The sequence below is a fragment of the Manis javanica genome, chromosome 12 (genome assembly GCF_040802235.1).
Source record: "Manis javanica isolate MJ-LG chromosome 12, MJ_LKY, whole genome shotgun sequence".
Taxonomy (NCBI): Eukaryota; Metazoa; Chordata; class Mammalia; order Pholidota; family Manidae; genus Manis; species Manis javanica.
Window position 1 is genome coordinate 72103645 of NC_133167.1, and position 23669 is coordinate 72127313.

A 23669-nucleotide genomic window follows, 5' to 3' on the forward strand; every position below is an offset into this window, starting at 1 on the left:
GAGCGGGGCCAGCGCTGACTGCCACATGGCTGAGGGAGCCCTGGCCTGTCTCAGAGGCTGTGGAGGTGGTTCCATGTGTCAGTTGTGGGATGATGTCTATACTGGCCAGAGCTCACTGAACTTCATGCTTCAAATGGGTGCGGGTTTGGTGTGTAAATTATTCCCCAATAACATTGGTTGGTTTTGTGTCATTTTGTGTTTTTTTAAAGCAGAACTGCTTTAACGGAGGAAGAGAGGCTTAAACCCCATTAGTGTGAGCCCCACAGGGACCCTGGGAGTCCCTTTGCACTATGGAAATTTATATCTTCAGGAAGCCCTTTGACCACACCTAGCTGCCTCATACAGCCATAAATAAAAAATGAGCCTGAAGTCCAGGCTTTATAAAGGGCATAAGACCTGTTCATTTTTGAGCACACCACTTCAACATTCAAAACACTTCAACTGAGGCTGCATAGTTCCAGCTAGATCTGTAACACACCCTGTCATTGGCGGGAAAAGGCTTCCAGGCCAGTTTTAATCTCTTTAATTAGGAGTTAAGAAATGAAACTGAACAATTTTATAAGCATAAGTGAGTGTGTATGTGTGTGTATGGTGTGTGTGATGGGTGTAAGTTTGCTTCACACCACTTGTATCCAGAAAGTGTAAGGTCTTATTTCCAAAACCAAATCACATGCAGCCTGCAGTGTTCCCTGACCAGGGGGATGTATGGCAGCAGTAGTTCTTATTGGCTCAAGGCCATGCACAAGCCTGGTGGGTTATCAGTCCAGAGGATTTGAGGAAGTAGGTCTGTCCTTGAGGCCACCCTGGTCCCAGCCTGGTATCCAGTGCCCAGCCTCTAGGGTCCATTTCAGAGGCTAGTGCCTTTGATCCCCAGCTGGGGCAGTGGGACCTTGTGGCAGGTCCCCAAATGGAGACACACGAGGCCGCCTTGGATCAGGCCCCCGTGGAGCGGTGTGCGCAGGAGGACTTGGTCCCTGTTACCTCTGCAGCCCCCAACCCCCTTCCCTTTCAGAGCTGAGGAATCTCCCTTCTCCACTTCCTCTCCTTTCCCCAGTCAGGCTACTCTGATCGCCACTAGGCCTTGTATCCTTCTACAGGACAATCCACCCTCATCCCTGTAATGGGTCTGAAACACAAGAGCTGGCAATGGTTGGGTGGGGAAGTGGAATGCGAAGGTGCAGGGAGAGAACACTACAGCTCCGCTGTCCCTCCCTCTGACAGGAGCAGGCAAAGAAGGCTAATTTGCTCTTCCGTGGTGAATCCACAACAGAAACAGAAAGCTGAGCCAAGTTTGTTTCTTTATTAATAACTCAACTAATTATGTATGAGAGTTTGTGTTTGTATTTATATAAGATCCATGAGGTTAAGAACAGCCTTGGTCTCATTCACAATTGTGTCCCCAGCACTCAGCTTGACACAGCATACATAGGTGATCAATAAACACTGGATATTCATGAATGAATGTATAGAAATCAGCCAAAGGGCACACACCACTCTAGAGCTGATTACCTTTGGGAAGTGGAAGAATATCAATATTATTTATATTTCTGTATTGTTCGTAATACATGAAATTGTGTTTAGTGACTATCTAATGTTTATATAGTTTGTATTAAAAAACCTTTCAGACTCTTAAGTAATAAGCACAAGTAAAAATTGTATTATAATCTTGCTGTTAGAGGGAAGCTGTCTTGTAGCAAGGATTCACATTTGGTAGAGTTACGTTATTGGATGAGAAAATGTTAAGATAATCTGCATTAGGCCAGATTCAGAAAGGTTGGAACGTTTGATTCAATGTCACTAGATGGGGGAGTGGCCCTTGAGAGGGTGACTGGCTTTTCCTAAATTTAATGAGAAAATCATTTAAGCATTTTATCAGGAATATAAATGATAACCCCAGGAGATATGAATTATGTCAATGTGAATTGGTGTATTAGATTTGTGAGGTTTAGTCACTCTGTAGGAGTCCAGAGGAGAAAGAAAAGGAATACGCAAAATAAAATTCATAAAAATCAAAGGAGCCTCCTTAGAGCAATGGCATTGTCATGAAAACATTTCATTTTCTCTTAACTCATTAGACTATTGTTGGAGGAAGATCCTTGGTTTCCCTGAAACCCCTAAAGAAAAACTATGCAGGAGACCAGTGTTGCTCTGGAAGAGGGTTTCCTGCCCAGGGCAAGTTCCCTATGAATTTGCTAAGACCAAAGGAAGGCAGGGGCAAGGAGTTGGGGCCTTAAAAGGGGGCTTATTCTCACAGCAGTAGGTCTCAGTCTCCCCTCACTCCCCGCTCTCCCTGGCCGTGCTCCACTCCCCAACCCCAAAGCTGGGAGGAACTCTGTGGGCGAGTCCTCATGTGGACACCCAACCAATTACATACCAGGAATGGAGAAGAGGACAGAATGGTGTTTCCTCTGCATGCCTCCCTTGGGCCAGGACTCCTGTGGCTGACCAGTTTGCTCTGTTCCCAGCAAACATCCTATGGATGTGCAAACAGGCTCTTATTATATACACAATGGGCACTATTAAAGACAGGTGGGAATCCTAGTCAGAAACTACATTTTCTGCACAGCCAGGAACACAGACGCATGTGATCCAACCTAGATCAGGAGAGAGCAGCAGCTGGCCATCACATAATCATTGGAGTTATCTGAAGACCTTCTCACTGTACCAGGGTCTAACTCAGACCCATGAAGTCAGAACCTCTGGCTGGGTCCCAGCATCCTGTATTTTTTAAAGATCACTGGCTCTCAAACCCCAGTGTATATCAGAATCATCTGCAGGGCTTGTCAAACACAGACTGATGACACACCAGGGTTTCTGATGGAGTCTGTGGTGGAGCCTGAGAACTGGCCTTTCAAACAAGTTCCCTGTAGTGCTGATCTAGAAGATTATAACACTCACAAAGTCAGGAACTGGCTCAGGGTGGTGGTTCTCTACTTGGACTTGCTCACTGGAATCTCCTAGGTACCTGTTAGAATGCTAGACCCTGACTTACAATCAAAATTGAAAATGGGATATAAAGTTATTCATTTATCCCATGAGCAACCTTTACAAAATTGAAATGGGCTAGTCAAAAAACAAGAAAGAAAAGCTTATTCCACTGTTGCTCATGATCCAGCACTGCCCACAGGATGTTTATTGAGAGACAAGGGGCCAGTAGAGGAGATGAAGAGTTTGGTTTGAGGACAGAATTAACAAGGGCATGGTGGGGGCGTGGGTATGTTTGTGGGCCAGTCTCAATGGCCAGCCCAAAAGGAAAGCTGAGTATCTGCAAGTTCACGGAGGGAGATGGGATCCTTGCTGATATTCCCCATCGTTTGGAGAACAACAGTCCTGGAAGAACAAGCATGAACAGGACAAGGGGAGGAAAGTGAGGCATTATCATGGGTTCAACACTCAATACAGTACTTGATATTCAAAAATTTGAACTTTTAAATAAATCATGGACGCATGGGAAGTTGTCCCATGGTATTCCACTGTGTTGACATCTTACAACTATAATACTAACATCTAAACCAAGGCGCTGACATCAGAACATTACTGCTAACTAGATCACAGGTGGGCATTATTTTTAAACACATGTTTGTGTGTGAGTTTATGGGTATTGCTGAATGCAGTTGAGATGAATAATATTTTAATGCAATAATTCTAGAGTTGGGAATTAATGGAAAGCCATCTGAGATAAGCAAAATATGGGTACACAGGGCAAATACCTCAACATAATAAAGGCCATATATGACAAACCCACAGACAGCATTATACTTAACAGCGAGAAGCTAAAAGCTTTTCCTTTAAGATCGGGAACAAGACAAGGATGCCCATTCTCCCCACTTTTATTCAACATAATTCTGGATGTCTTAGCCATGGCACTCAGGTGACACGAAGAAATAAAAGGTATCCAGATTGGTAAGGAAGAGGTCAAACTGTCCCTGGTTGCAGATGACATGATATTGTACATAAAAAACCCTAAAGACTCCACTCCAAAACTACTAGAATTAATATCTGAAATCAGCAAAGTTGCAGGATACAAAATTAATACACAGAAATCTGTTGCATTCCTATACACTAACGATGAACTAGAAGAGAGAGAAATCAGGAAAACAATTCCATTCACAATTGCATCAGAAAGAATAAAATACCTTGGAATAAACCTAACCAAGGAAGTGAAAGACCTATACTCTGAAAACTACAAGACACTCATGAGAGAAATTAAAGAAGATACCAATAAATGGATACACATCCCATGCTCATGGATAGGAAGAATTAATATTGTCAAAATGGCCATCCTGCCTAAAGCAATCTACAGATTCAATGCAATCCTTATCAAAATACAAACAGCATTCTTCAATGAACTAGACCAAATAGTTCTAAAATTCATATGGAACCACAAAAGACCCCAAATACCAAAGCAATCCTGGGAAGGAAGAATAAAGCAGGGGGAATTATGCTCCCTGACTTCAAGCTCTAATACAAAGCCACAGCAATCAAGACAATTTGGTACTGGCACAAAAACAGACCCACAGATCAATGGAACAGACTAGGGAGCCCAGGTATAAATCCAAGCATATATGGTCAATTAATATACAATAAAGAAGCCATGGATATACAACGGGGAAATGACAGCCTCTTCAACAGCTGGTGATGGCAAAACTTGCCTGCTATATGTAAGAGAATGAAATTGTATTATTGTCTAGCCCCATACACAAAAGTAAACTCAAAATGGATCAAAGACCTGAATGTAAGTCATGAAACCATAAAACTCTTAGAAGAAAACATACGCAAAAGTCTCTTGAATATAAACATGAGCAACATTTTCCTGAACACATCTCCTCAGGCAAGGGAAACAATAAAAAATGAACAAATGGGACTACATTATGCTAAAAAGCTTCTGTACAGCAAAGGGCACTATCAACAGAACAGAAAGGCATCCTATGGTATGGGGGAATATTTTTGTAAATGACATATATCTGACAAGGGGTTAACATCCAGAATAAATAAAGAACTCATACGCCTCAATGCCCAAAGAGCAAATAACCCTATTAAAAAATGGGCAGAGCACATGAACAGACAATTCTCCAAAGAAATTCAGATGGCCAACAAGCACATGAAAAGATGTTCCACATCACTAATTACCAGGGAAATGCAAATTAAAACCACAATGAGATATCACCTCATGCCAGTTAGGATGGCCAACACAGAAAAGAATAGGAACAACAAATGCTGGCAAGCATGTGGAGAAAGGGGAAGCCTCTTACACTGCTGGTGGGAATGTAAACTAGTTCAAGCATTGTGGAAAGAAGTATGGAGGTTACTCAAAAAATAGAAATACCATCTGACCCAGGAATTCCACTCCTAGGAATTTACCCTAAAAAGGCAGTTTTCCAGTCTCAAAAAGACACATGCAGCCCTATATTTACTGCAGTGCTATTTACAATAGCCAAGAAATGGAAGCAACCTAAGTGTCCATCAGTAGATGAATGGATAAAGAAGATGTGGTACATATACACAATAGAATATTATTCAGCCATAAGAAGAAAACAGATCCTACCATTTGCAACAACATGGATGGAGCTGGATGGTATTATGCTCAGTGAAATTAGCCAGGTGAAGAAAGACAAGCACAAAATGATTTCACTCATGTGCGGAGTTTAAGAACAAAGGAAAAACTGAAGGAACAAAGCAGCAGCCGACTCACAGAACCCAAGAATGGACTAACTTCCTTCTCTGTAATTTTCTTGTAAGAATACATCTATAAAGGAAAGAGCAGAAGTGCTCCAATCAGGTTTACTCCTTTTATCTCCTTAAGAAACTGCAACCTAGCCATGTCGAATCAGCTTCTCTAACATTGGCTCTGTTAGCAGACAGTTACTATACTGTTCCCTGAACTTCACACTCTTCCATCAAAATAGCTCGGTACTCCTGGTTGAGGTAGCTCAGGCTAATAAGTTGTACTTACTGAAATAAGATGAGGAGGAGAAAAAAGAAGAATGCCAGGCATGGGGATGACACTTCTAAGGGCACTGAAGAGATACTTCTTTCATTTCATAGCTATTTCCAAGCTTGGCCATATTCTTCCCTTACAGAGTGTATCAAAAAATAGGAGACCATGGAATCTAAGTCTCCTCTGGAGCCTGAGATCAGGTCCTAAAAGTAAAGAACAGAAAACATGACTACTCATCCTTCGGTCTAAGTAGAGATGGAAGACAGATTCACAGAAATAGCACTTAACAGAAGTGAATAAAATAGTCCTTCAAATAGTGACTCTGTGGCATCTTACTATACTGTTGGGCAGTGACTGCAATGGGGTATGGGGGGCACATGATAACATGAGTGAATGTAGTAACCACACTGTTTTTTCATGTAAAACCTTCATAAGAGTGTATATCAATAATACCGTAATCAAAAAAAAAGAAAAGAAATAGTCCTTAACATAAGTAAACCAGGTTGTGAGGGAAGTGATGGTTATAATTTCTCTACCAAGGACCTAGTTTTCCATTGGACTCCTATGTCTCCAAGTACCTGTATCTTTAACTTGTGATCTTGGGATTCCACTTACAAAGTACCAATGTAAATTAGAGTGACTGACCACTAATGAAAAACCTAATTGTTTTAACTTCCAAACAGTACTCTTGAAATTCTAAATTTGGAAATTTGAAGCACAAATTGGTATTGCATGTTTTGTAAAGTCGGTGCACTGAAATGAGTCATTTCAGCAATAAGTGAGCATGGCTGACAGTCCAGCTCCGACATCTCAAAATAGCTTTATAGTCTCTGTTCACCTTCTAGATGAAGTAACATTCATAAAGTGAAGGTAAAATGGTGCCCCAGGGAAAACTACCTGTTCGTGTGACAGAAGAGGAAAATAGTAAGCGAGGCTAGAAAAGGGATCCTTCTAAAGCCACAAAGTAGAAGGCTTATGGAGACATGCTATATACTGTTAGTCACCAATGGGAGCTTTCCAAAGTCCTACTAGCCTCACTCCATGCTCATGACAAGCGAAGGAGCAGGGCCAATGGGTATAAAGGCAAGAGCAAATCTAGGCGTGCTGTACATTCCAGGACTTGCAGCGTATCATGTACTCATTGGTTCAACTCAGGTATTCGATGGGTTTCAGATACCTCCGTGATAGAGAACATATTCGTGAGCATCTGCTAGATCCTAGACGGGAATCTAACCATAAATCAAGTGCAGAGAATGGGAGCAAGTGCAATTTTCTCTACATACTGTTTTTAAATGTATAGTGAATTTAAAAGGATTCAGCACATTTGACAGTCAACAGGGACAACAACAAAATGCCACGGAGGCTATGGGGGGAGACGCAGCAAGGCGGTGAGACTGTCCTTCTGAAGGGCCAAGGGCAGAGCAAATATCTGCAAGTTATTCACCAGGATCCAGCAGGAAACTTTAGATAACTATTTGGCATTCTCAGTAAAATATACATTTTTTAATTTCCACCACAAAACAAGAAAGCACCGCTATGTGGAAAGAATGGGTCAGAATAAGAAATTAAAAATGGGATGAAAATGTAATGGGATGAGATGGATGAGTGGGGGTTTAGGATTCCACTCGGGGGAGAATTCACAGGGACATTCTATCTGCTCACCAGTTTTCATTCTTTTTATTTATTTTTATTACTATTATCATCATGTCTTTTGATGAAAACATATATGCCTTTTTAGAGTACATACCAACTATTATGGGGAGTCGAGTGGTCCGAGCCATACTAGGATATCACCTCCACCATGAAAGTCAAGTCAATGCACATAAATCTCAGCAATGCAGCACTGATCACTGTCTGTGGCCCACTTGGATTTCATAGAGAACATATACCATATTCGGCTGTGCTACACTGGCCCATTTACTGAGTGAACAAAAATGCTGTGAAAAGTGAGTGGGCTCAGAGCAAGAGAAGGCTCACAAGGCTGTCCAGCTGCAGAGCACGCAGCTCTGCCGTTTGAACTTTGACCCAGCCAATTCAAATGCGCGTGGTCAACCAGGATACTGTGTGAAGACTGTACCATGTCCCAGGAGAACAGTCACAGCAGGGTTTTAGCAGGTAACTATTCTTCTGATTAAAACTTGGGTGGCTACTGGACCTTGGCAGAGAATCAGCGCTTGACTATAGGACATCCAGTGAATGAGCCGCTGGAGGGACCCATTATAGACTGGGTATTAGCTGACCCTCCAAGCCTAAAATACTACTGTGTTGAGCAGGAGTCTACATTCAGGTGGAAGAAGTACAAATTGAATTTATCCACACGTTAAGGGACAAAATACATGACATTGCGGTGTACTGACTGATCTGCTCTGCCATGTTGCCGTCAAAACGTCTTTATGACCTCGTAAGAGGTCCCTACATGAAGCTGATGGAGAAAGAAGATATTTCTCCTGATTTACAGATAGTTCTGGATTACATGTGTAATTCAGAACTTTCAAGAACATGTTGTTGTCTGCTTTGTTGATGGGAATATGATCTGAGGTATGAATCTTTCCCAATTCATGGGATATAGCTGATGGTTTGGCCAGATGGTGAGGGACTTATAAGCAACTAGATGGGAAAATTAATGTAAAAAGAAGATTTGGAGAGATGTCTGTGGGCACAGGATGTAGATTTGTATACCATGAAAATGCTAATCAAAAGGCCCCTTCCATAAAAGCATCTCTCAAAAAGGACCCTAAGATAAGAATAATCCCTATGAAAAGCTCCATAAGGAAAACAGAATATAGGAAGGATAAAAGAAATCAAACATAAATTTGGGGAGAACATGATAAATGTATAAGAGAGACAAAAAGCTATATATATATATGTATATATATATATACATATACACACACATACATATATACATATGTTTATATATGTATATTTATGTGTATAAAAATCTGTATATATAAAATCTGTTCAGGTCAGGCTTCTCAGGTAGGGAAGGGGATGGGGTTCAGACTGCAGACCATAGGAATTTCAGATCATCCCCCATGACTCAACCCACCCTCTGTGTACCTATTGCACTTAAACTCTGAATAGGTCTAAATTCTCATCAGCACCACTTGGTTCCCATCTTCCTCTGTTTTGCTTTCAATCTTCAAAAAAAAATGTGTTGACATCTCCCATCCAGCATTGCCTCTTCTCCAATTCTCTAAAATTTTATGGTATGACTTATTCTACTATCAATTTAGGGGGCACTGGAAAGGCAGAAAGATAAGTTAATGTCTTTGGTCCAACAGCACTTTCATCCTTAGCTTTTTAACCATTTCCTTCCTTCGGAGGCACGTTTTCTTCTCCCCAGTTCTTCCCCAGCCGCGCTTATTCCTGCCTGTTCCCCTACCAGCCACACAGTCAATGCTCTACCACCATTCTTCCCTCGTCCTGTCAGTCTTGATCTCCTATTAACCTTTTTCTGTAGAAAATGTACAGAAAAAGAGCAGGCTAGACAAAGGAAGTTGAGTACATTTTGAATTCTCTCTGGGAAGCTATCTGACTCCTTCTCTTGAGGAGAGGCTGCTTCTCAAAGCCCTGGAGAGAAAGTCTGCTTTGGTCACCAGCCCATCTCCTGTGCAGGCTCCGGGTCACAATGAGGTCCAGTCAGTCTATCATTCCCGGAACACGGATGTCTCCATGGTAACTATTTCCATGGGTTCTCACCTCCTTTTCCAGTTTAGCCATTTAATAGAGTATTGGAGCCTGGAAACTTCCATTTGTGACAACATGGATGGACCCTGAAGGCATTATGCTAAATAAAATAACATGGACAGAGGAAGGCAAATACCAGATGATTTCACTTACATGTAGAATCTGAAAAAACCAAATTCATAGAAACAGAGATAAGGCTGCTGGTTGTCAATGGGGTGGGGGGCGGGAGAGAGGTGCTGAGGGGTGTGAGAACTGGGTGAAAGGGGTCAAAAGGTACAAACTTGTAGTCACAGGATAAATAAGTTATGGGAATATAATGTACCACAGGATGACTATAGTTAACAATACTGTATTGTAGTATATTTGAAAGTTGTGAAGAGGGTAGATCTTAAAAATTCTCATCACAAGAAAAAAAAATTTTAACTACCCGAGGTAATGGATATTACCTGACTTAATGTGGTAATCATTTCACAATATATACACATACCAAATCACCTTAAACTTACAATGGTTTTGTTAATTATATCTCAATAAAACTGAAAAAAATTTTAAATAAAAATTTCTAAGTATCTTGGAGTCAATCTGGACTTCTCTCTTTCTCTCACACACCATAATAAACGTATTAGCAAATTCTGTTGGTGTATCTATACTCACAATATACCCTATACCCACTTATTTGCCTACTCCACCACTACCATTCTATTCCAAGACACCACCATATCTCTCTCCTAAAATACGTTGAAAGCCTCCTAACTGACCTGGCTTCTATCCTTGCCTTCATATTGTCTCTTCAGAATAATCCTTCCAAGACACTGTTCCAGCATCTCCTGATTAATATACTTCCCCTGCCAATTTATATAACAGGGCAAACATTTCCCACCTTTCTGCCAAGGTGCATGAGTGTGCACAAACATGCACACACACACACACACACGTGCACACACTTTAACTTGTGAAATTTTTGTCTGAAGCACTTGTTGCCATCTAATTTTGTGTACTAAAAATATTAAATGACTTTTTAAAAATAATGAAACAGCTATTTGCAATTAGACTCTTCCTCCTTACGTAAGAGGTCCATCTTCTCCATAAAGGGATGAAGCGAAATACCCACAGCCCACTGTCCACCTGTCTTCTCCCTCTAGGAGTCCACTCTACAGCAGCCATAGCCCATTCTAAAGACTATGCAAAGATGTGCAATGATTATAAGAAAAGAAAATTAGAGGAGTGTCCTTATTACCAGCAAGCACCATTAACTATGGGATGGCCCTGGCCTAAAAATATTTGAGTCCACCTTCTATTCTTAAAGCACAGAATTCAGCCCATGAGGTGTAGTACATTCCTTACCATGTGGTTCCTATGGTAAGGTTCCCACGGTCAACTCCCCTTATATGTCAACCTTCTTTCCCCAGGACCTTTCATCTCTAAGTGCTAAGGGGCAACACAGTGCAGCCACCCCTCTCGGGGAACCTACCACTCTGCCTTCCATCCTGCCCACCTCTCCCCCAGGGCTCAGCCCTTTCCCAACTCCACACCCCATTTCAGTTCTACAAGCCCTCTCCATTTTCACCCTTGCCTCCAGAAACCTGCTTTTCTTGTTTGGTAGTTTGGAGGTTTTCTTTGTAAACCCAAAGCCCCTTAAATCTATCCTGGGACCATAAAATCCCAGACCTCCAAAACAGAAAGCTCCAGCCATTTTCACAAGCTAGGCACCTGGTGAGTTCACAGCTGAGAAAACAGAAAAGTTAATTGTTGATAAGATGCTCATGGTATATACAGATAAAAGAATTTTTAGAAATTAGTCCTAATCCAATCATGAAAAGATTACCAGAGCTCAAGTTTTGGTGCATTTCCATGATTATATCATTGAAACTACACATTTAAATGTGTGTATTCATTGTAACAACAAGCACTAAGAAATCTTTGTAACCATGATTTTAAATGGCTGCTCATCAGCTCACTATATGGATCCAACACAATTTACACTAATAATTTTCCACTCATTAGATATTTAAATTGTTTCATTGGATGTATATAATCATTCAATTAAAAATAACACTAAAATTAATATATCTTGTAATATGCATTTTGGATCATTTCCTTAGAAAAGATTCTCAGAACTAGAAGTGCCAAGTCAAATAATATTAATAGTTTGGGGGCTTTAAATAAATTATATATCTAAATACAATTGCAGGCATGTAACTACAACTTAAACTCTGAGCAAGTGTGACCGAACATTACACATGGGTTGTTCAATAACTACATATATAAAGCAGTATCCCATTGTTCTATTCTATATTAACTTCATTATTTTTGAGGAAAGGTTTTCTAATGTTTCTTAGAAAATTCTCTGAAACTGTTCACATCTTTTCCTCCTTTCCTGAATTTGGGTCTTAATATTTTTTTTATTCATTTGCATGACTTCTTTATATGCTCAGTATAATATTCCCTTAGATATCTGTTAAAAATACCTTCCCAATGTGTAACATGCTTTTTACTTTGTATTTCATTTTTACATTTTTAAAAGAAGTGGGTTTTTTAATTATTTTTATGTAAGAAGTCAAGTTTATCATTTTTCTCTTTCATTGCTTCTGGGCTAAAAAACCCTTTCCCACCCCTGGGTCAGATGAATATTCCCCTATATTTCTGTCATTTTCATGTTTTGTTGATTTTGACATTTAGTGTTATAATTCAGCAGAAAACAAGTGAGCATTTAGTAAGAGAAAGAATTCTAAACAATTTTCTAATTATTTTAGAATTATTAAATAAGCCCACCTTTTATTATTTATTTGTTTTGCCTCCTTCATCAGATATGAAACCCTATTTATATCAAATTATTTTCCTAAATGATCTATTCACTTAGCTACCAGTAATGTGCAGATATAACTGCTATAGCTTTCTAACAACTGGTAATAAATATTTTAAATAAAATCCAGGAAGGTTTGTTTCTACCTCATTATATTTTTTCTTTCAGCACTTTTTCAGTGCTGTTACATTTCACCTATTTGTTCTTCAAAGTGATTTTTAAAAATATTTTCATAATTTCCACAAGAAAAAAATCCTGTTGGAATTTTTATTGTGATTAAAACTATAAGCAAATTTAGGAAAAATGGACATTTTCACATTCATCATGCTTCTCTTCAAGAACATTTCATGCCTACATTATTCAAATTCTTTTATATCTCTCAGCTGAGTTTTATAATTTTCTCCACAGATTCACACATTTTATTTTAGAGTTATTCACAGACACTCTCTCCCTTTTATTGCTATTGTGACCAGAACTTTTTTCACTGCTACTGCTAACTGGTTATTGCCATAGAGACTGGCCACAATAATTTTAACCCAGAAAACTTTTACAGCAAGTATTGCCAAGTGCCCATTTCTGTAAAACAGAAAGAAATCTCTGTACTTATAATGCATCTAAATGTAAGAATTGTATCTTTCTGATGAACCCTTTAAATAAATGGTGCACACACCTATGTAATTAAATTAAGTTGATTCGCTCAGTTGCTTAAGCCACACAATTTCGGATATAGAATAATGCTTACTAAAACAACTATTACTGGTTGGAACAATTGCTCTGAAATAACGTTTGCTAATAATCAGGTAATAGAGCCAGTGGTCTACTGACATTTCTCCTAGTCTAAAAAAAATAAAACCATATGATCCGCATTAAGGAGAATGCTTAACTTTCTTTTCTCTGTAACTTGGTGAAGTGGAGGGAAAGGGGCATTTGTCTTCCTCACGTGAGAATGCTGTAGTCTCTCTAAGAGGCATATGCCACAAAGAAGAAAGGCCAGAATGTGCCCTGATTTAGTGCTATGAAAATGAATTCATTTTTGCAGGCTGTGAGTGAGCATCAATGACTGCATGTGACAAAACTTCAACTCAATCCAGCTTAAGACAAAAAGAGCATTTCTGACTCACAAATTGGAAATTCCAAGAGTAGGCAAGGCATGCTCAAGTGCTCCCTCACATTCTCCCTCTTCCTCTGCCTTTTCGTTCTGCTTTTCTATGCTTCTCTTGGCTTACTGACTTCATTCTCCAATGGAGATAAATAGGGTTTATCTCCATCCCTGGAACACACATGTCTTTCCACATGTTTGCCACTTATTTCTCATTCTAAGTAACAAAATCACATCCAACACAATGGACCAATGTGAAGTTCTGCAGAATGTCCAAATAATCTAAGTCTCTTCAGACTATATAATGACAGATGGAGAGTGAGCATAGTCCTGTGGCAAGACCATAAATGTACACTGCTGTCCAGTCCACATAAATGAAAACTGGTTCTGATCCTTTTTCTTGATAAGGGTGAGAAGAATTTCACCATGCTAATGGGTACACATCATTTATCAAAGGCTGTGTTAATCTGCTCTAGTGAAAATACACCTGCTGTAGCAACTGAAATTGACACAACTGCTTGATCGCATCTACCACTTGCAGATGCCATCATCTGCCAGGGACCATTTCATTTTTGTAGGTAAGACTGGTGAACTAAATGGGGATTTGACAAGATAACCACTTTCGACTTTTTTAAGTTTGGAGGGAGGCATTAATATCTAAAATAACCCTAGATTGCAAAATTGTATTTCATTTACTCTCTTGGCCAGGATGTAGGACAATTTCTGAGGCTTCCAGTTAGTCATCCCATATGATGGCTCTTAACCACAAGTCAAGAAAGCAATATGGGGGTGTTACTGAGTTCCAAGTATCCGTCCCACTAAAGCTTTTCTTCTTTTCTGATACAAGCATTGGAAGCTAGAAATTTCCCTCTAAGCATTGTTAGTTGCATCTCATGATTTTGATGTGTTTTATGTTCATTATCATTCAATTTGAAATATTTCCTAAGTTCCCTTGTGATTTTGTTTTTGACCCAAGGATTACTTACAAGTGTGTCCATTCTAATTAAGTATTCGGGAAATAAGGAAATGGCCACTGAGTGCGTTCAGGACCTTCTGTGAGCTGAACGTGGCCAAGAGCCCATATACCCCATTCTACCTGGGAGGCACGATAAGGCTTTGATCCCCAGATAACAATGTCAACCTGACCCTGAATTCAAGTTTCAAAATGTTGAGATATTCCCCTTTCCACAAGTGCAGAGTCTCCCCAGTACAGGGTTACCAGAGTTACCGGGAGTGGCTCATGCAATCCTGCTGCGGCGGTGACTGAGCAGCCCGGGACCAGCCCGCATGCACCGGTGGCAGTGGCGCCAGAGGAGCCTGGGAGAGGACTGCATGAGCCCGCAGCAGCGGCGACCAAGCGACCCGGGAGTGGCCAGCACGTACCAGCGGCGGAAAAGCCAGAGAGGCATGGGAAAGGCATGCACACACCTGCAGCGGTACCAGAGGGAGCAGCCACGCCCCCAGCAGCTGACCAGAATCCCAGCACGACACACAGTTGCCCAGGCCAGACACAAAGGTCGCTGCTGGGACACAGCTGCATGGAAGGGGCACCGCTATCATGAAGGAGTGCGCCTGGCATGCCTGCCACTCCCCACAGGGCTCTGCGCTGCTCTGACGGAGACCCCGCCCACAGCAGCTTAGGGTATTAACCCAGTGGCTGATCCAGGAGTGCGGGTAACAGACACAGGCAGCGGAGAAGGGCAAGGCATCCAGCAAGCAGGAAAGGACTTTCTTCTCCAAGCTGACACACCCGCAACATGCCTACACCCAACACTATCACCATGAAAAGGCAAAAAATTTAGTCCACTCCAAGATAGTTCAGAGAACCCCTGAGAGAGGATCTGCAGAGACAGACCTAACCAGTCTCCTTGAAAAAGAATTCAAAATAAAAATCATAAACATGCTGACAGAGCTGCAGAGAAATATACAAGAGCTAAGGGATGATGTCCGGATGGAGATTACAGAAATGAAACAATCTCTGGAAGGATTTATAAGCAGAATGGATAAGATGCAAGAGGCCATTGATGAAACAGGAACCAGAGAACAGAAACGCATTGAAGCTGACACAGAGAGAGATAAAAGGATCTCCAGGAATGAAACAATATTGAGAGAACTGTGTGACCAATCGAAAAGGAACAAAGGAAACAATATCCGCATTATAGGGGTACCAGAAGAAGAGAGAGAAAAAGGGGTAGAAAGTGTCTTTGAAGAAATAATTGCTGAGAACTTCCCCAAACTGGGGGAAGAAATAGTTGCTCAGACTACAAAGGCACACAGAACTTCCAACAGAAGAGACCCAAGGAGAACAACACCAAGACACATAATAATTAAAATGGCAAAGCTCAAGGACAAGGACAGAGTATTAAAGGCAGTCAGAGAAAAAAGGTCACCTACAAAGGAAAACCCATCAGGCTATCATCAGACTTCTCAACAGAAACCTTACAGGCCAGAAGAGAATGGCATGGTATATTTAATGCAATGAAACAGAAGGGCCTTGAACCAAGGATACTGTATCCAGCACGATTATCATTTAAATATGAAGGAGGGATTAAACAATTTCCAGACAAGCAAAAGTTGAGGGAATTTGTCTCCCACAAACCACCTCTACAGGGTATCTTAGAGGGACTGCTCTAGATGGGAGCACTTCTAAAAAGAGCACAGAACAAAACACCCAACATATGAAGAATGGAGGAGGAGGAATAAGAAGGGAGAGGAATAATCATCAGACTGTGTTTATAATAGCTTAATAAGTGAGTTAAGTTAGACAGTTAAGATAGTAAATAAGCTACCCTTGAACATTTGGTAACCACAAATGTAAAGTCAACAATGGGAATAAGTACATATATTTCAATATGCACCCTAAATGTAAATGGCCAGAATGCACCAATCAAAAGACACAGAGTAATAGAATGGATAAAAAAGTAAGACCCATCTGTATGCTGCTTACAAGCTTACTCACCTCAAACCCAAAGACATGCACAGATTCAAAGTCAAGGGATGGAAAAAGATATTTCATGCAAACAACAGGGAGAAAAAAGCAGGTGTTGCAACACTAGTATCAGACAAAATAGACTTCAAAACAAAGAAAGTAACAGATAAAGAAGGACATTACATAATGACAAAGGGGTCAGTCCAACAAGAGGATATAACCATTATAAACATATATGCACCCAATACAGGAGCACCAATATATGTGAAACAAATACTAACAGAATTAAAGGAGGAAAGAGAATGCAATGCATTCATTGGGAGATGTTAACACACCACTCACCCCAAAGGACAGATCCACCAGACAGAAAATAAGGACACAGAGGCACTGAACAACACACTAGAACAGATGGACCTAAGAGACATCTATAGAACTCTACATCCAAAAGCAACAGGATACATTTCTTCTCAAGTGCACATGGAACATTCTCCAGAATAGACCACATACTAGGCCACAAAAAGAGCCTCAGTAAATTCCAAAAGAATGAAATCCTACCAACCAACTTCTCAGACCACAAAGGTATAAAACTAGAAATAAATTGTACAAAGAAAGCAAAAAGACTCACAAGCACATAGAGGCTTAACAACATGCTTCTAAATAATCAATGTATCAATGACCACATTAAAATGGAGATCCAGCAATATATGGAAACAAATGACAACAACAACACAAAGCCACAACTTCTGTGGGATGCAAAAAAAAGCAGTCTTAAGAGGAAAGTATATAGCAATCCAGGCATATTTAAAGAAGGAAGAACAATTCCAAATGAATGGTCTAATGTCACAATTATCGAAATTGGAAAAAGAACAAATGAGGCCTAAGGACAGCAGAAGGAGGGACATAATAAAGATCAGAGAAGAAATAAATAAAATTGAGAAGAATAAAACAATAGAAAAAATCATTAAAACCAAGAGCTGGTTCTTTGAGAAAATAAACAAAATAGATAAGCCTCTAGCCAGACTTATTAAGAGAAGAAGAGAGTCAACACACATCAACAGAATCAGAAACGAGAAAGGAAAAATCACTACGGACGCCACAAAAATGCAAAGAATTATTAAAGAATACTAGGAAAACATATATGCTAACAAGCTGGAAAACATAGGAGAAATGGACAATTTCCTAGAAAAATACAACCTTCCAAGACTAACCCAGAAATTAACAGAAAATCTAAACAGAGCAATTACCTGCAATGAAATTGAAGCGGTAATCAAAAAACTACCCAAGAACAAAACTCCCGGGCCAGATGGATTTACCTCAGAATTTTATCAAACATACAGAGAAGACATAATACCCATTCTCCTTAAAGTATTTCAAAAAATAGAAGATGAGGGAATACTCCCAAACTCATTCAATGAAGCCAGCATCACCCTAATACCCAAACCAGGCAAAGACCCCACCAAAAGAGAACACTACAGACCAATATCCCTGATGAATGTAGATGCAAAAATACTCAACAAGATATTAGCAAACCGAATTCAAAAATACATCAAAAGGATCATACACCATGACCAACTGGGATTCATCCCAAGGATGCAAGGATGGTACAACATTTGAAAATCCATCAGCATCATCCACCACATCAACAAGAACAAGGACAAAAACCACAAGATCATCTCCGTAGATGCTGAAAAAGCATTCGACAAAATTCAATATTCATTCATGATAAACTCTCAACAAAATAGGCATAGAGGGCAGGTACCGCAACATAATAAAGGCCATATATGATAAACCCACAGCTGACATCATACTGAAGAGCGAGAGGCTGAAAGCTTTTCCTCTGAGATCAGGAACAAGAGAGGGATGCCCACTCTCTCTACTGTTATTCAACATAGTACTGGAGGTCCTAGCCACGGCAATTAGACAAAACAAAGAAATACAAGGAATCCAGATTGGTAAAGTAGAAGTTAAACTGTCACTATTTGCAGATGATATGATACTGTACATAAAAATCCCTAAAGAATCCACTCCAAAACTACTAGAACTAATATCAGAATTCAGCAAAGTTGCAGGATACAAAATTAACACACAGAAATCTGTGGCTTTCCTATACACTAACAATGAACTAATAGAAAGAGAAATCAGGAAAACAATTCCATTCACAATTGTATCAAAAAGAATAAAATACCTAGGAATAAACCTAACCAAGGAAGTGAAAGACCTATACCCTGAAAACTACAAGACACTCTTAAGAGAAATTAATGAGGACACTAACAAATGGAAACTCATCCCATGCTCCTGGCTAGGAAGAATTAATATCATGCAAATTGCCATCCTTCTCAAAGCAATATACAAATTTGATGCAATCCCTATCAAATTACCAACAGCATTCTTCAATGAACTGGAACAAATAGGTCAAAAATTCATATGGAACCACCAAAGACCCCGAATAGCCAAAGCAATCATGAGAAGGAAGAATAAAGTGGGGCGGATCTCGCTCCCCAACTTCAAGCTCTACTACAAAGCCACAGTAATCAAGACAATTTGGTACTGGCACAAGAAGAGAGCCACAGACCAGTGGAACAGAATAGAGAGTATAGATTTTAACCCAAACATATATGGCCAATTAATATATGATAAAGGAGCTATGGACATACAATGAAGAAATGACAGTCTCTTCAACACATGGTGTTAGCAAAACTGGACAGCTACATGTAAAAGAATGAAACTGGATCACTGTCTAACCCCATATACAAAAGTAAATCCGAAATGGATCAAAGACCTGATTGTAAGTCATGAAACTATAAAACTCTTAGAAAAAAACATAGGCAAAAATCTCATGGACATAAACATGAGTGACTTCTTCATGGACATATCTCCCCAGGCAAAGGAAACAAAAGCAAAAATGAACATGTGGGACTATATCAAGCTGAAAAGCTTCTGTACAGCAAAGGTCACCATCAATAGAACAAAAAGGTATCCTACAGTATGGGAGAATATATTCATAAATGACAGATCCCATAAAGGGTTAACATCCAAAATATATTAAGAGGTCACACATCTCAACAAACAAAAAGCAAATAATCCAATTAGAAAATAGGCAGAGGAGCTGAATAGACAGTTCTCTAAAGAAGAAATTCAGATGGCCAACAGACACATGAAAAGATGCTCCACATCGCTTGTCATCAGAGAAATGCAAATTAAAACCACAATGAGATATCAACTCACACCAGTAAGGATTGCCATCATTGAAAAGACCAACAACAACAAATGATGGCAAGGTTGTGGAGAAAGGGGAACCCTCCTACACTGCTGGTGGGAATGTAAATTAGTTCAACCATTGTGGAAAGCAGTATGGAGGTTCCTCAAAATGCTCAAAATAGACTTACATTCAACCCAGGAATTCCACTTCTAGGAATTTACCCTAAGAATGAAGCACTCCAGTTTGAAAAAGACAGATGCCCCCCTATGTTTATCGCTGCACTATTTACAATAGCCAAGATATGGAAGCAACCTCAATGTCCATCAGTAAATGAATGGATAAAGAAGATGTGGTACATATACACAACGCAATATTACTCAGCCATAAGAAAAAAACAGATCCTACCATTTGTAACAACATGGACGGAGCTAGAGGGTATTATGCTCAGTGAAATAAGCCAGGTGGAGAAAGACAAGTACCAAATGATTTCACTCACATGTGAAGTATAAGAACAAAGGAAAACTGAAGGAACAAAACAGCAGCAGAATCACAGAACCCAAGAATGGACTAACAGTTACCAAAGGGAAAGGGACTGGGGAGGGTGGGTGGGAAGGGAGGGATAAGGGCAGGGAAAAAGAAAGGTGGCATTACTACCATGTATAGTGTGGGGCAGGCATGGGGAGGGCTGTGCAACACAGAGAAGACAAGTAGTGATTTTACAGCATCATCTTACTTTGCTGATGGACACTGACTATGAAGGGGTATGTGTGGGGGACATGGTGAGGGGGAGAGCCTAGTAAAAATAATTGTACATTAATGATACCAAAATAAAAATTTTAAAAAGATGATTTATCTTGACTGCTGTATGTTTGGGGCCCCCTTGGATTTGCACCTGACATGAGTGCCTCGTCTCTTCATCCTGTTGCGGCCCCCAGAGGGAGGGCCCCGTGGCAGCTCAAGGATGCGGTCTCTCCCTGCTGCTCTTCTCTGCCGCCATCTGCTCTGCTTTGGGGCCAAGCGGGACAGCACGGTCACTGTGATTCGGCCCTAACTACAGGCTGTAGGACACAGGGCTTCCTTCCCGAGGCTGTATGGAGCACCGCTGCCAGTGGCTCTGTCCCCTCCCTTAGCCTCCCATTCTCCATCACCAGCAAGCAACCTGTCCTCTGTCACCCTTCTCTTCCCTGATGGTGACCGATAACCAAAATCACAGGCCAGGCACACCCCATCAAAGCAGGCTACCTGCCTTCTTTAGCATGGGCATAGGCGTGAAAGAGGGAATCTTGACTTTGAGTGAAGGCATTTGATTCACGTTAGGCTTGGCATTCTCATTTCTGAGAACCTATAGTGACCACAGACTGCCTTTCATCTAAGAGTGAGCAGGGAAGGCACGAGTCTGCCCAATTTTCCACCCAAGGCCGAGGAACAATCACCTTGACTGAATACTTTAACAGGACAATGGGAGAGGAAACCAAGTTTGTTTCGAGCACATACTATGGGTCAGGATACATGTGTCTTGCTAAGGCCATGTTGGTGGCCAGTGTGCGCCCCAATAGGGGTGGGAGGCAGCCCAGGGAGGTGTCATGTGTCCTCCAGCTGGCTGTTGTCTGCCTGCTGTTTACTAGTATGCTATGCTCGTGCTTATCACTTATTTCAATTTCACAAATAAAAGGTCACATTCTCATAAATGGGCCTTTTTGCAAGCTCATGGACAAAAAGGAATGAGAAACTTCTGGAAACTCAGAATCATTCTGACAAGTTCATTGCTACTTGGTCCCAACATTCTGGGGACACTATTTTTAAACCCAAAAATCAGAAGTGGAAGAACTGAAACTGACAGAGTTACTGTCTTCCTGCAAAAGAGTTTGGCTAAGTCTCTTGGCCATTGTTTAGCTAATAAAAGCAAAAATGATGGATGGCAAACTCCTTATTCAGCAGCCGACTTATTCTGCCCACCACCCAGCCACTCCCTGGAACCCTGCCTCTTCTGAAGGACACCTCTTGTATGCTTACAGCACATGTGACCAGTACCAGATGATATAGGCAGGACACCACCAGAATTCTGAGTGGAATAAAAAGAATCTAAAAGCAATTGGGGAGAACTGCCATCTGAGAAACTCCTGTAGTTCTGGGAATGCATGACTGGAGATGTATTGAAAGCACACTGATTTGAGGAACTCTGTAAGAAATATGGAGTGAGCAATAGGAATGATAAATCTGAAGTCCTCGGAAAGGCAGGTGAGGTCCCAGCTCTGTGCAGGGAGAAGGTGCCACACTCAGCCAACAGGAGGGTGGCTTCGGAGGAGAGAACCTCATGAGGAAGCTGACTAGCTGGGCTTCCAGAACAGGAACCACAGGCCATGACACTGAACAGCCACCTTGCCCCATACATTAGATTCCTGCAGCTACCATAACAAACGATCCCAAACAAAAACGAGTATAAAAGGGGGTCTGAACTTGAGACCAAGCTCTGTTTCCAGGGCTCGATAAACCACTCATCCTTACTCAGCTACAGTTCCGAATTTTCTAAATTACTTCAAAATTAATACTTCTTCTGTTGTTTCGCTTCAAACAACAGGAATTTGTCCTCTCACAGTTCTGGAGACTAGCAGTCAGACATCCAGGCGTCAGCATGGCTGGGCTCCATCTGAGGGAGCGAGGCCCACCTGCCTCTTCCAGTTTCTGGTGATTCCAGGGGTTCCTTGGCTTGGAGCTGAGACACTCCAAATCAGCCTCCACCCTTACATGGCCTCCTGTCTCTGCCTGTTTCTCTTCTGTCTCTCTGTCTGCCCTTTCCTCTTCTTATAAAGACACAAATACCGGATTCAGGGTACGCTGTAATCCAGTATGACCTCACCGTAACTTCACTAAGTGCATCCGCCAAGACTCCATTTCCAAATAAGGCCACGTTCCGGGGTTCTGGCAAGGCAGGAATTCTGGGGGGACTCGGCATTCACCGAGGAACATTCTGATTATATTTTGTAGAGTTAACCACATTGCTCTATCACCTGGTACTTATGTTTCTTAATGCAAACTTAAAATATCATTCTGGCTTTACACTATGGGTGTGTTTTACCAAACCTGTAAGTGATCAGCACTTTCTGAGGTTTCTCACATAGGAACTTCCACCCACTGCATTCACTAGTCCTTTGGTGGCATTAATAAAAGGGTTGTGAAGACAAGTAAGCCGTGCTGGTTTTACTTGCCAGTGTGAATCCACACACCCAGCTCAGAGCCTGGTATCAGGGGCTGTTCAGTAATTCTGTTGAATACATAAATTTTAGTAGTTAACATTCTGTTGAGTGCTGTGCTCAAGACAAATGATCGGGTTTGACTGACAGCAGCCCTCTGAGATAACTATTAATTTCTAAGTAATTTTGAAAATTGGGGAACTATAGCTTAGAAAGGATGAGTGGTTTTTCGAGCCCTGGAAACAGAGCTCAGTCTCAAGTTGAGACCCCCACTTGTACTCGTCTTCAGGGGTTTGGGGGTGTCTTAGAAGCTAACATCTATGACCCTTGTTCCTGTAGAGTCTGGCTTCTGCCTACACCAGTCTTTCATTTGGTACCATTACTAGTCTCATAAACATTACCGCAAGTCTTCTGGAACTATTAGGCTACATTGCTTCTCCAAGTAATTCATGGTTTGGCAGAGAAAAGACTAGATCCACTGGGGGGTTCATGTCATTGCAAGTAATAGAGTGTTCAGCTTAACAGTGGCTTGCTTCACTGTAAAAACTGTTCAGGACTTGGTTAGTACTTCTGCAATGTCATCAAGAGCCCAGGCACCTTCAAACACTCTCAGTATCTTTTTTATCCTGAGGGTTGTGCGCCACTCGTCCCAAGATGGCTGCAGTTTGTCAAAATATCACAGCCTTACACAGCATTTAAAAGCAGAAAGCAGCAAGGTAGGAAGTAGGCAGAAAAGGACTTTCCTTTTAACAGGAAGAGAAACATCTCCACAAAAGTACCCCAGTAGTTTCATAAGCCAGGACTGAGACATGATCCCTTT

At 41.0% G+C, this 23669-nt stretch overlaps 1 protein-coding gene across 1 annotated transcript in view; it reads right to left on the bottom strand.

Moving 5' to 3' along the window:
* Positions 1–23669, bottom strand: part of LOC140845099 (uncharacterized) — a 49308-nt gene that overhangs the window by 9745 nt on the left and 15894 nt on the right. The window contains exon 2 of the mRNA XM_073218851.1: positions 2375–2473. Within this exon, the coding sequence (XP_073074952.1) occupies positions 2375–2473 (99 nt within the window). The remainder of the gene's footprint in view (positions 1–2374; positions 2474–23669) is intronic.